Source organism: Bactrocera neohumeralis, chromosome 3 (assembly GCF_024586455.1).
Source record: "Bactrocera neohumeralis isolate Rockhampton chromosome 3, APGP_CSIRO_Bneo_wtdbg2-racon-allhic-juicebox.fasta_v2, whole genome shotgun sequence".
NCBI lineage: Eukaryota > Metazoa > Arthropoda > Insecta > Diptera > Tephritidae > Bactrocera > Bactrocera neohumeralis.
Genome location: NC_065920.1, coordinates 44,653,003 through 44,666,931, shown reverse-complemented (window position 1 = coordinate 44,666,931; position 13,929 = coordinate 44,653,003). Strand labels below are relative to the sequence as shown.

Here is a 13,929-nt window from a genome sequence, read left to right as displayed (position 1 = left end):
AAGTATAGCATGACCCGATGCGACGAATAAAACGAGAACTACGCGCTTTCAGCGCCAACTAGCGAAAATACCGCAAGACTTTTTTGACAACCTATTAATTACTCAATTTTTCAATTAATAACTTTACATTTTTGTAATTTTTTTACCATCGGGTAAAAAATCATCTTCTATTTTTGCTTAGAAGTCTGCTATGTAGTAAATTTTTTAATTCTCTTTATTTTGAGTACTAATCCACATAGAGACTGTTTTAGCGAATCCGACTGCTAGAATGGTCTATTTATAATTATTGTACGATAAAAAAAGGATTAGTAAATCTCTTCGTAAAGGATTTAAGTAATTTTAACCAGTAAATAATGAGCTTTTACAACTTATAGAAAAAATATATACACATTAATGTATAACTACTTAAATTCTTTTTATAATTAGCAATGTACTGTCATCGGTCGAGCCGTTTTCGATAAATCACGCATTACCCGATGAAATGCCAGAGCAAGCTGAAAACTATTATCGGAGAGTTACTCATAGCTGGCCTTGGCGTACTGGGTTTAAATTGGGTGAGTCTATTATCTAATATGGTTGAATCAGCATAGTTGCTAATTCACAAATATTTTCCACAGGATTGCAGTCCAGTCTGCACTGAACTTGAAGTAGTTGTTTTGGATAGGCTTGCTAAATTTCTTAGATTACCTCTGCATTTTCTACACTCTGCGAAAGGTCCTGGCGGTGGTATAATTCAGAGTTCAGCAAGTGAAGCGATTTTACTTGCTGTGACAGCGCGTGAGCAAATGGTGCAACGAATGACAAAACGAATGGAAATAAGCGAAAGTATTATCAGAAGCAAATTAACTGCATTTTCCAGCGACCAGAGTAATAGTTGTATAGAAAAGTCAGACAAATTAGACTGTTTGCCGATCCAATTGCTCCCCACTGCAGATGATTTTGTACTGCGCGCACAACAGTTGGAAGCAGCGATAAGAGAAGATTTATCTCGAGGACTAATACCCACAATGTGTATAGCTGCACTTGATACAACTGGCACCTGCGCTTATGATGACATCAAAGCACAACACAAATCTGTCAGCATTATCAAATTTGGCTGTATGTGGATGCAGCATATGTAGGCGCTGCTTTGACATTGGATGAATACGCACATTTGCACGACGGATTGCATGATATTGATTCCCTCAATATAAATTTGCACAAATTACTGATGGTCAATTACGATTGTGCAGTAATGTGGCCGAAAGATGCTAGAAAGCTCTTCAAGTGAACCGCATCTACTTAGAAAACAATGAGAAAACTAATAAGCACGACTTGCCTGGTTTCCGCAATTGGCAAATATCCTTGGGTAGACGTTTTAGGGCACTTAAAATCTGGATAGCTTTCCGTACAGTGGGTGCTGAAGGTTTACGTAGACATTGACAACACCATCTGAAACTATCGGCGCGTTTCGAAAAATATATTTTAGTTGATAATCGCTTTGAATTGGTGGCTAAACGCTCACTTGGCATCGGTTGGTTCAGAGTTAGAGGTAAATTGGCAACACGGTTATTGCGACGGCTATTGGACAGTAAAAGAATATATATGGTGCAATCAATACATTGTGCAAAGATTTTCTTGCGTTTTGTTATATGTGGTACGAATACTTAAGAGGAAGACATTAATTTTGCCTGGACTGAAATTCAAAGTGAACTGAGTGGAATGCGTGTAATACAGGAAGAATTGAAAATACCGGATGGCATTGCCAAATGCAAAAGTACTATATGAGAAATTTGTTTGGAATCCTTAAGGAAACGGAAGTCTTTAAATTTAGGTGATATGTATTTATTCAATTCATCTGAGAAGTATAAGTAGGAGTTAATTGAAATAAATACTTAACAAATTTTATTTTACTAGAAATTACAAATATTTATGTATTTTCTTTAACCTTCATAATATGAGTTTCTGTTGATTATCATCTGATGAGTTAACTTATCATCATTCAATTTTACAACGTATAATTAATATCTGTAGATGATGAATTATTGAATAATAAAATAATTTATTATCAAGGTACCGTTAAACATAAAAATATATTTATTTATGAAAGTAATGCAATAAATACTAAATACTAAATGTTATATGCTTTCCATTTTATAATAAATTTTAAATATGTGTTGCACTTTTTAATATACATATATTATTTATTTAACACTTTTCTTGGTGTAGCATACTTTTGAAGAAAATACAATTTATTTTTTAGACGTGACTGTTTCCGAACTCATATGTAGTCAAGGGTGGCAGCGCCATTTTGCCCAGCTGATATATTTGTTAAATACCCTAAAATGCTAAGAAAATGAAGATCTGGTAATAACAGCAAATAATAACAAAATATAAAAAATATTTCGGTCGCAATTTCAAGTCAAACATTTTAGTGAAAATAAATTACCATTTAAAACTACAAAAAATAGTTGTCTTTAATAATCAGTTAAAAAATTTAATTTACGGCAAATAAAGGAAGTGCAATGAGATAGTAAGACCAGTTGACATTTAGTTTCTAGAGCCTACTATTAAGTTTTTCTAATGTTTATTGAACACAAATTTTACAGCATTCGTTGTGTTGGACGAAAACTACATGGCACAAACCTAGTTAATAATACGTTCAAAACCACATATCCAACAAACATTTTGAATAAACCCAGAAATGAGGTAGCCGTAGTCGTTATTGGCGCAGGACTTGCCGGTCTGTCAGCTGCGAATCATTTAATTAAAAATGGTTTCAAACAAACAATAGTACTGGAGGCTACTGATCGTTATGGTGGACGTATAATTTCCAAGCAATTCGGTGATGCTTATTGCGAATTGGGCGCGAAATTTGTGCCCATAAACGCAAAAGATGATACGGTCTACAACATACTGCAAAGCATGAGAGGGCTACCGAAAAAAGTAATACCAAACAAAGACAAATTGTATATAAATGCATTTGGAGAAAAAGTTGATCGGAAACTACCCGAGTTAATAGATAGACTCTACAAGCGGCTTTGTTCACATATACAGTTGGATGAAAAATACAGAACTGGCGCAATGGATGACTTAAATAATTTACACACATATTTTCAAGCTGAAAAATCAAGATTAATAACATCGGTTTTTAATGGAGACGAACGGAAAACTGCAAATGAAATATTCAATTCACTAATCAAAGAGTTTGGCAGCCTTTTAGGTTGCTCGCTGGAATATGTTAATATTGAACATATAACAAAGTTGAAAAATGGTGTCAATTTTGGCAACTACATTTACATACCTACTGGCTTAGACAACATATTACATGTCTTAACGAAAAATCTCTGCAATACGCAGTTAAGGATTGGCAAGCCGGTTGGTGAAATCAATTGGTATATACCGCCAGAAATTGGTGGAAAACGTGTTGCTTGCTTAGATGGTGATGTATTTCGCGCAGATCACATAATTTGCACAGTGCCATTGGGTGTACTTAAAATCTTTTCTGAAAATATGTTCAGACCGTCATTACCAAGCAACAAAATAAATTCCATAAAAAAACTTGGGTTTGGAAGTCCAGTAAAAATTTATTTTGAATACGAGGGAAATATAGACAGCTGGCTGAAGAGTAGTTTGCGGCCATTATGGCAAGCTGATGGTACTAATTCAGATATGACATGGACGAAACAAGTTGTCGAGATATCGAAATTACCAAAAAGCAATAGAGTGGTAGAAGTAATTATTGGTGGTGAATTTTACGAAAAAATTGAGAAATTACCAGATATGGAAGTGCTAACCGAAATTACAAATCTATTGCGTACACTGTTGAAAAATCAAAATATTCCTTATCCTTCTACGATCTTGCGTTCTAATTGGAGTTCACTGGCATGCTATTTGGGTGGTCGTCCTTATTTTTCCACTGGTAGCACAATAAATGACGTTTTAACACTGGCCGAGCCGGTGGGACCCATGTCAAGTCTACTTTTTGCTGGCGATGCAACCATAGTAGAAGGCTTTGGTACTGTAGATGGTGCGCATAAGAGTGGCATTAGAGAGGCGCAACGCATAATCGATCACTACAAAAAACACGAGGCTGTTTAATTAAAACCATAGAAATGAAATGGCAAATGTGATATTTTTTTAATTACGTTTTAATAACATGAACTTTGATTTAAAGTTTATAAATAGCTTACTTATTAGCATATAACACACAACAACAATGCAAAACTGTTAAAAGCATTAAGTAAATAGTATTTGGCTATAATATCAACAACAATAATATATTTAAGCATTTATGTACTAATGGAATATATATATAGTAGAGAGAATGTTAGCAGGCATTCGTTGTCATAGAACCAATTGAAGTACAACTTCAGGTTCGTTCCCTAAATGAGTCATTTTCTTTCTTTATGTTTTAAGTCTTCATTTTTAATACAACTGGTTTTATTGTTTTTATTCCTTGCAGATGTCATTAGCAGCTTCACTAACTTCATGCCAAGAATACTCCATATCCTCTGGCTTGGTGAATCTGGAGCAAACAGCCATACGCAAAAAGTATACATCATTTATTTTACTCGGCACCATATGTATGTTACCGCGTCCGTTAATAAGTCTCAAAAGTTTTTCACTCTTTTCATTAGCACCCTTTAAACGGAAACAAACCAAACCCATATTTACATCACCAACGATTTCAAAACGATTATCGGCTCTGCAGAGATCAGCAAACTGTGTAGCGTAACCACAGTGACGTCTTATGTGTGCTTGTAGATTTTGCACGCCATACAAACGTAGTACAAACCACAATTTCAAAGCACGGAAACGACGACCTAATGGAATTTGCCAGTGTCTATAGTCAGGGGCTGAACCTTGCATGTCGTGCTTCAAATACAATGGGTCCACATTGAAAGCATTCACCACCCAACTGGGATCTTTGAGCCACATAGCGCTGCAATCGAAATTCACCAACATCCATTTGTGTGGATTAAAATTAAACGAGTCTGCTGTTTCGATGCCTTTCATCAGATGACGATATTCGGGGCAAATGAAAGCGGCACCCGCATAAGCAGCATCCACATGTATCCAAACGCCGTACTTGTTGCCAACAGGGCCACATTCGTCTAAGTAATCGAAAGCACATGAATTAGTAGTGCCCAAAGTGACGACGGCCTACAAATAGACATAAAAAATATATTAGAAATTTATTCGAAATTACTGGAGCGTAGATATTCTTATAAAAAATTGGCATAGACATATATGTATGTATGTATGTACTTAAATTTGCTTAAAAAATTTAAAGTATAGACAATTGTCATAACAAACACAATTAGACGTTATATTAAAAACGCTGCTATATTAAAAAATTCAAAACCTTAATTATTTCAAACATTTTTAAAAGGCTTTATAGCTGTGAATTTTAAGCTACTCAATTTTAAATTTTTAATTAAAAAAAATAGCAAAATTAAACTTCTTGTATTCGAAAAAGTATTTTTGCTAGCGTTTTCTAATAGTTAAAAAAACAATATTCGAACACATAACAAATATACTCAAATAATGGAAAAGAAATTTAAAGTAACAAATACATATATGACAAACTTCACTAAAGAAAAATATATTAATTTTATTTCTAAATTCCTTAACCAATGTATTTTACTTATACGTACATAGAATGGTATAAGTCCGTCCTCCAAATCCTTTTTAATTGCCGCTTCTAAAGCCTCACCACGAAGCCGGTTGTCTTTATCAGCTGGTACGCCACGCAATTTAACACCACCAAGTAAACCAGCACGCTCAACCGACGAATGCGCCTGTGAAGAGCTGTATCCAACCAATTTTGAAATGATTGTATTTTCACTCCAGTCTGGATGCAGTTTTTTAACCTCTTCGATTTTCTTAGCTTTAGCACCCAAAAGTGCCACAAGAGTTGCTTCGCTGGCTGTTCCTTGTATCACACCACCGCCTTTACCACCCGAGCAGGCCAAGAATTCCTGGGGCAAACCAATCATTTTACCCAACCAATCCAACATGACTACTTCCAACTCGGTACATGCGGGACTAGCAATCTTTTAAAATAAAAATGATTATTTCTCGAATTTAATAATTGAGAATAATGTCATACAACATACCCAAGAGAAACCGATGCATGCGATCGCACCACTTAACATATCTGCAACAATGGCTGGATATGAGTTGGCTGTTGGAAAGTATGCATGGAACTTTGGACTATGCCAGTGTGTGACGCCAGGCATTATAACGCGTTCAATATCCTTCATAACATCCTCCCAGCTTTCTGGTGTCTCCGGTGCAGCATCGGGAATGAGTGGTCGCAAGTAACCGGGTTTTACATCGGAAAGAACACGTCTGAAATTATTTAAAAACGTTAAATATTTATTTTTTATTTACAGGATGTAGATTGTGTGCATATGTTAAAGAATTGTGAATCTATCAACCGAAAAAGGATGATCTTCAAAAAAAAATTACTGTACATTCCGAATTTTTCTCAGACATGAAGAATCAAAGAAAATTGAGAAAAACTATTTAAACAAAGTATCGTATAATTCCAGTCATCACAAGTATCAGGCCGGATATCCGTCCGATCGAAATTGATATTCGTCACGACCACGGAAGATTTGAAAAGTACAGGTATTACAACGTTAGACATCCGGATAATTCACGAAGAAATTTTTCACAACCACGAAATATTTGATTCCTTTTTTTGAAGAATAGAAAAACTTCCGAAACGAAGTACTAATTTATGGTAATATATTAAAGCTGTCAAAACGGTAAATAGAGCTGAACCGCATATCCGTCCTATCAAAAATGACAGAGCAGAACCCTCTTGACAAAATCTGTCACTAACAGGGCAGTTTTGAAAATCAAGCTTTCAAAAATCATCTAATTTATTGAAAATAGTATCAGACAGATAACAATTTATTTGTTAAATATTGCCGTAATAGTAAAATTCAGCCGTAAAACAATAAATAACGTGACAATGCAATGAATGGAGCCTAATGCCGTTCGTATTATTATTTCACTTTTAATTAGTTATATAATTACAAGGTTAGCTAATTATTTGAAGCTAAGATTAACAGCACTCATACATAGACATACATACATCTAAATGCAGTTATGCTTATATATACTATGTATGCTCATTGGTTCGCAGTGAATATATAAATATGTAAGTACATTCACCGAGTTTCATTGAAGAACAAGCACACGTGTTGCTCATTGTGTTTGCTGCCAGTTTTACTCATTCATTTGGCTGGTCGTTTTTCTTAGATTTGTAACTGAAGGCTTAAATGCTAATTATATTGCAATAAGAAATGAAAGTGCGGAACCAGTCATTCGGTTTGACCTTAAGGCGTGACAGAAAATGTACCGAATGTTTTTTTTTGTGATTTTGTGCTTTTGCTTAGTATATTTTTATTTTTGTATTTCAATGTCGGTATTTGAAAGTGAGAATTATTGATGGAATGGAGCGCAACTGAATTAAAATTTGCATATATACAGACATACATACATACATATGTATGTATGTATAAGTACATATAACAATTGTAACTAATACATGACTTCTTTGGTAAATAACAAGTTTTTGTATATAAAAGTTGGATGTAAAATTTTTAAGCATTTTAATATTTGAATATTAGAGAAAAAAATGTCATATGTACATATAAATAATAATTTTTTTTGTACAATTTTTGTAAAAATTATTTTTTTTATTAATTTCAATATTAGAAAAAAACCTCATTTGCATAATTATATGTTTTCTTTCGTTTTTTTTTTTTATTTTAATCAAGTAAAAGCACAAGGAGATTAAATTTATAACTGCCACTTCGAAAATAATCTCAATCTTCTTTATTATTACATCAATTAGAAAAATGGAAAACACACAAAATTGTAGATTTTTATGAAAATAATTTGACAATTGACCATTCGAAAACGGCAAAAAAGTTCAATCACTCAAAAATCGAAATCGAGAGCGAAAAGTGACGACACAAAGCAAGAAAGTAAACGATTTTGTGCTAAAGAAATTTGAGAGAGATAAAATTATCATTATTATTACTTGAAATAAAACATTTTTTGATAAATCTAAACTTTGACGCGATAAAATTTTAAATTTAACTATGCTCCGACAAAATATTTTCTTTTGGTGCACATTGTCAAACATGTACAATAAATTTTGAAAAATAAATCAGTTGATATGCTTTCTACCGCTATTAACGCTATCTGATTTGCATTTGGTAGAGAATTTTAACGAGCGCACTTAATCTTAATAGGAAGTGTAACCTCCTATAGTAAGTTTTTTTATAAAGTTGCGATCGCATAAATATATCTCTTTCGAAACTTAGTATTTCGTATTTCTAGAAAAGTAAGCAAATTCTTACAAAAATTCTAACTTATCACATTAATACCTAAAAACCGAGATTATTATTTTTTAATAATTTCCCGTCTTTAACTTTGTAAAATTAAACAAAAATTGTAATCTTAAGTACGCGTTCATTATTATAATACAGTTATGTAGAAATATGTTTGTATACTATATAGAGACTTTACTCTCAATTGTAAGTGGCTTGACTTGTGTTAAATAGTGATAAGATTTCATGAGATAGCACGTTTCACAGATAGTGGCTCTCTCTTAAGTGCGTTTTCTACATTTTTTATTAGCTCTATCAATAATTAATTAATATTATGTTAGTGACATCCCTTACATGTCTGTTTCTTTTCTTAAAGATAGAGCTACAAGTTCAATACCAATGTATATTCATTTGGGCAGATTTTTGACACTGCTGAGTGATCAACTTTTTTTCTTTATTTTGCTTTGCTTACCTATCGCGTATATTCTCCAAATAATCGGCGATATAATCAACCATCGTTTTAGCAAAATCTTTGAACTCGGGTGCCTCCATGTCGATCTAAGGGTTAATAAAATTAAATTTTTATTTTTCATAAAACCATATTTTATAGTAAAGATAGTTTCCTGTTAATAAAGCAAATACCATTTTGAAAATCTATATACACAACTTACCGACACGTTAGGGTCAAGCTTATCCATATTTATATCAGAAATACCCTTCACCAAATTTTCCAAATTATTATTCATTTTATTGAAGAGTGTTTTATAAATTTTGACTTTTTGCTACTTTATAGAGAAATAGAATAGAAAGAAATATGTTAAGTAAAAGCAGTCACAGTAATGGATATGCATGTGTTTATTAATAATGCAGGTGTTCCATATCTAACAATGTACTTAAGTTTTTATTAATTTATACAAATACTGTACGTAGGTATTTATAAGTATATTCATAGGTTATACTTTCCAACTAAGCCCATTGCTACTAATAATTCATTATTATTATTTATTTTATTCACACAATGAAGAACATTTGAAAAAAATCGTTTTTTTCTTCATATATTTGTAGAAAATATCCAAAGCTGATGGCTTTTATATATATAAATTATAACGATTTTTGAAAATTAAAAATTTAATAATATTATCGGCTTTTTTTTTTAATTTCTAACACTTTAATTATCTCATATTTATACACGATTTATGGTTACATTCATTGATCTTTGGTAAAATATGAATTTTATTTTTGGAAAAAAAAAAAATTCGTGTTCCCTGAGGTAGGGGCTATAAAATTGTGTTTCTTTGGATTTTGTTTTTAAGCCAATGTAAACCTAACAATGTACTTAATTTTTTTGTATTCTTATTCTAGAATTTTGATGGTAAAAAAATCGTTTTTTTTTCATATATTTAAAGTTTAGACCCTTAAGGACATATCCTCCAAAGGATTTTTAAAAATTAAAATTATTTTAAGAGCTACAGTTACATATCCTCCAAAGGATTTTTGAAAATTAAAATTATTTTCAGAGCTTTAGTGACGCAGTACCTAGCCCGGTTCGGCTTGACTCACTTTTTTAAACCCGTTTTTCTCGAAACTACTTTGTTCCACACGGCATTATCTCAAGTTCTATACAACCGATTTACTTGAAATTTTGTGTGAACCTTCTTTATATAATCCTTTATCGTTTCTACCAGCATCGTGTCAAAATTTTTGTTTTTAATATTTAAAAAAAAAATTCAGGAATTTCAAAAAAAGCGTAAAAAATAATTTTATTAAAAAAAAAAAAATCGTGTTCCCTGATTTTCCTTACTGATTAAGAATTTCTTTTGATTTTTTTTTCAGACCACAAGGAGAGTCAGGATCAATGTCACCAGGATGCGCCCCCTCTTATTATTTTAATTTTGAATATTTTTTTGTAACATTTTTTTCTGTATTCTTAAGATATCAATAAAGACACCATAAAAAAATGGATGGTAAAAATATTTTTTGGTTTTTTTTTAAATAAAATTCAAAAAACTGCTCAAAATTTGAATTCTAGACTAGAATTCCCCCTTAAGTATTTTTGCTTATCGTGTCTGGTAATCATAAGTTTCATTCATAACTATTTATATATAAATAAATCGGAAAAAAAATTTTGGATTACATATAATATATGTTTTTACTTTATTTATATAATTAAAAAACATATGATTTGTTAAAAAATATTTAGAATATTTTTTTTGTTTTTTTTTGAAAAGTTTAAAAGCACGAGATTTTAATTTTTTAATTTACATAATATAATTATTTTTCAAATAAGTTTACAATAGTTTCATTAAAGTGGGAAGCACTAAATTCAATATTGCACTAATATCAATATAAATAAATGTAAAAAAATATACATACATATGTGTATAATAGGCAAAAAAAATCAAGAAAAAATATTAATTTTTGTTGTAATATAATTGAATGATAAAGTTAGCCAAATAATTTCTTTAAACATAGTAATTTTTGACTCCAAGTAGTCTTCCATAACCAATTTTATAGAAATAAAAAATATAAAAATATAAGTTTTAAAATTACAGTTAACGTATTAAATAGTTGTAAAACCTACATATTTAATCGTTAATCATAATTTTAATAAATAATAAGGAGTATTTAAAATTATGCTCACTATACTCGTATCAGAAGTGTATCGGCTTAAATGCCTAAAAATAGGCAATGATTAAAATAAGATGATTTTTGGCTCGCTAAAGTTATATTTCTAATACAATCGAAAAACTGACTGGTCATCGTAAGAAGAAATATAACGTATAATAAATAAGCGGAAAAAATCAAAGCGATCGGATGATTAGTTTTTGAGTGACAACTCGGCCAAAGTTGGAAAATGCAGTTTTGAGCAAAACCCGTTCAAAGATATGCTGATTGATATTAAAAATTTAGTACTATGTTATTTTTAAATGTAATTAGACTACCCAAATACGCAAAAACAATATACATTATATATATATATTTTTAATTTTAACTGCAGGTATGTATATATGTTCTTTAAACTACTGATTTTATAAAGAAAACCTAAATTACTAATAACAAATGAACCTAATAGTACCGTGCATGTTTCTATGTTTCTTTTTCTACGTGCTACGCCCCTGACTTATGCGCTCCGAAACCCATTGGCAAAGATTCAATGTAAATATTTAATACATACATACATACATTTACCTATGTGCTTATGTACATATGTATGTATGTATATATTATGCGTTTTATGCAAATATACTATAAAAGCTTATACGAAATATTGTTAGCCTTGTTATTTGTGTATCAAATCGACAGGTAATTAAAAGAATAAGCATTAATAAAGTAAATTTGTGCTGTTAATGCGTATATATGTATTTGTGTATGTATGTATATTTTAGCTTGAATATGAACTAACAGTAATGTAGTTAGCATAACATAACATAGTAAAGCAAAAGAATTTGTGTTAATGCACTTGTGTATTAGCCAGTTCACAAATATGTACATACATACATATGTATATCTTTACAATGGGTATATGCACTTATAAATTTGTATGTATACGGATTTGTAGCACACGATTATTGGAAAAGGCACAAAACTAGAATTTTTTTTAACTTATTTATACCAAAATTTTTAAGAATTATTCTCTTATTATATTATATAAAAAATATTATTTTAAAAGAATTATTAAAAAAAAATGCATAAAAAACATCTAACAATAAAATAAAACAATTACTAAAAAAATATTTATTAAGAAATTTGGTAATAAAAAAAAATTATTTTTTCTACTTGTTTTTTTTTTTTTTTATTAAAGTTATGAAAATTTCCTTTTCAGCACACTCACCACAATTTAACTTTGTATATGTCTGCACTTATTTACACTTTGTAATTCTAAGTAAATTTTATGAGCAACAAATTCAATTAAAACTGCCGCACAACAATAAATGGCAATAAAACCTATTAGCACTATAATACTTGTATATAAATATATTTATACAGAACAAAACGAGTGAGCTCGCGGCAATGCTGTTCACTACTGTTCGAGTTAACTAAAGCACGAGCGTTTATCAACTGAAAAGACTTCAGTGATTGAAGCGAAATTTAAAGCAAAAAGCCCCGCAGGACCGGTTCAGCAAAAGCGGAGCAACGAAAATGCGCAGGTGCCTTCTAAATATATGTACATACATACAAATATATATAATATAGACCAATTGTAACAACAAGTGGTTGGTTGACACACACACACACACTTTTATATTTGTATATTTGTACATAAGTATGTTTATCTGCTGAAGCGCGTTTGCTTAATTCTGTGAATGCAGTTCATAGCGTTTTAATCAGCGTTAGATGCAAGCGAATCTTATCAGAAAAACCCAACTACAAATAAAGCTAAAACAGCACCTTAACGATCGAAGTGTGCGGAACTAACAGCAACGGTGGAAACGTGCAGCAGCTCGTGAGAAGTCTAAGCAAGATAACACTCTTATATGTATATACGAAAGATTTATAGTAAATATTTGTATATATATGTATGTATGTATATGTATGTAACTATCGATAATCAATTATAAAAAAAGAAACATTAAGCCCGAACTGTCAAATGTTACGCATGTGTAGACTCTTCATACGTACATATGTATGTATGTATGGAGGTACATAGATACATCCCTTAAGGGTGATGCGTGCGATTTTATGTTGGTGACAGTGAACCTTTCTCGGAAATGGATCATTAGTTTGAAGTGGCGGTAACTTAATGGTGCTGAAAGCTGGTAAAGCTCTATTTAAGTGACAGATGTCGTAATTGTGAGAGCTTGTGTAAAGCTTAGCGCATATAGTTTTTGGTTCGTAGCACACTTATAACATAAATGTACGTAATTTTCAGCTTTTTTGTTTTGAAAGTGAAACTTTTTCTCATTTTATATGTATGTATATGTTTTAGGTGAAGTAATCGCCATACAGAACATCAACGCTTTTTGCGAAGTTTAAGAGCGACTACGTTTGATACTCCCTCTTGTCCCTTGAACTCCGAAGCTCCTAGATACTTAAGACGAGTTGTAGATAGCTCAAAACACAGGCATATGTATATACTTAAGATATTCCATCCCGCCCTGATCCGCTTGACAGCTCTTTCGGAAACTTAGTTGTATAAGGTGTATTCCAAAGTAAACAGGACTTAAAAAAAAAACAGAACAAATGGTTTTTTCGGCAAAATCAATTTATTTTATTCAAAATAGTTTCCTTCTGCTTCAATACAGCTTTTTCCACGGTCCAAAAGCATGTCGAAGGAGTGTTTTAGCTCGTTGGCCGGTAAGGCCGCCAGTATGCCGGTGCAAGCCTTTTTAATGGCCTCTAAGTCTGCATAACGCTTTCCTTTCATGGGCAAATGCATTTTTTCCGAAAAGGAAGAAGTCGTGCGGTGCCATATCAGGTGAATACGGGGAAGTGGTTACTGGTTAAAATGTGATTTTTGGTCAAATAATCGGTCACAAGATGTCCTTCAAATGTTGGATTCTGAGCAATTTTTGGTCTTCAGTCAATTGGTGCGGAACAAACCGTGCACACACCTTTCGAAAGCCCAAATGTTCGCTCAAAATGCGATAAATCG

At 31.7% G+C, this 13,929-nt stretch overlaps 3 protein-coding genes across 5 annotated transcripts; 2 read left to right on the top strand and 1 right to left on the bottom strand.

Annotated features, from left to right (window-relative positions):
* Window positions 1-476: 476 nt before the first annotated feature.
* LOC126753686 (3,4-dihydroxyphenylacetaldehyde synthase 2) lies at window positions 477-1,767 on the top strand. Its single transcript, XM_050465362.1, is given in 4 exon segments — window positions 477-554; window positions 618-1,056; window positions 1,059-1,259; window positions 1,262-1,767. Coding segments are annotated over 4 exon segments (1,224 nt in total).
* Window positions 1,768-2,345: 578 nt separating this feature from the next.
* On the top strand, window positions 2,346-4,782 carry LOC126752599 (protein anon-37Cs). Its single transcript, XM_050463530.1, has 4 exons — window positions 2,346-2,512; window positions 2,589-4,355; window positions 4,445-4,565; window positions 4,620-4,782. The coding sequence occupies exons 1-2, from the start codon at window positions 2,505-2,507 to the stop codon at window positions 4,078-4,080; spliced, it is 1,500 nt and encodes a 499-aa protein (XP_050319487.1). The 5' UTR covers window positions 2,346-2,504; the 3' UTR covers window positions 4,081-4,355; window positions 4,445-4,565; window positions 4,620-4,782.
* LOC126752596 (aromatic-L-amino-acid decarboxylase) lies at window positions 4,096-12,400 on the bottom strand. Of its 3 annotated transcripts, none has more exons than XM_050463525.1 (6): window positions 12,169-12,400; window positions 9,008-9,121; window positions 8,809-8,894; window positions 6,102-6,336; window positions 5,640-6,038; window positions 4,096-5,145 (listed from the first exon to the last, which is right to left on the bottom strand). In XM_050463525.1, exons 2-6 carry the CDS (start codon window positions 9,080-9,082, stop codon window positions 4,432-4,434), a joined length of 1,509 nt encoding a protein of 502 aa, XP_050319482.1. In that variant the 5' UTR covers window positions 9,083-9,121; window positions 12,169-12,400; the 3' UTR covers window positions 4,096-4,431. The 3 variants fall into 3 exon arrangements, with proteins under 3 accessions (XP_050319482.1, XP_050319483.1, XP_050319484.1); XM_050463526.1 differs by having other exon boundaries at window positions 9,008-9,118; XM_050463527.1 differs by lacking the exon at window positions 9,008-9,121.
* Between the last annotated feature and the right edge of the window lie 1,529 nt (window positions 12,401-13,929).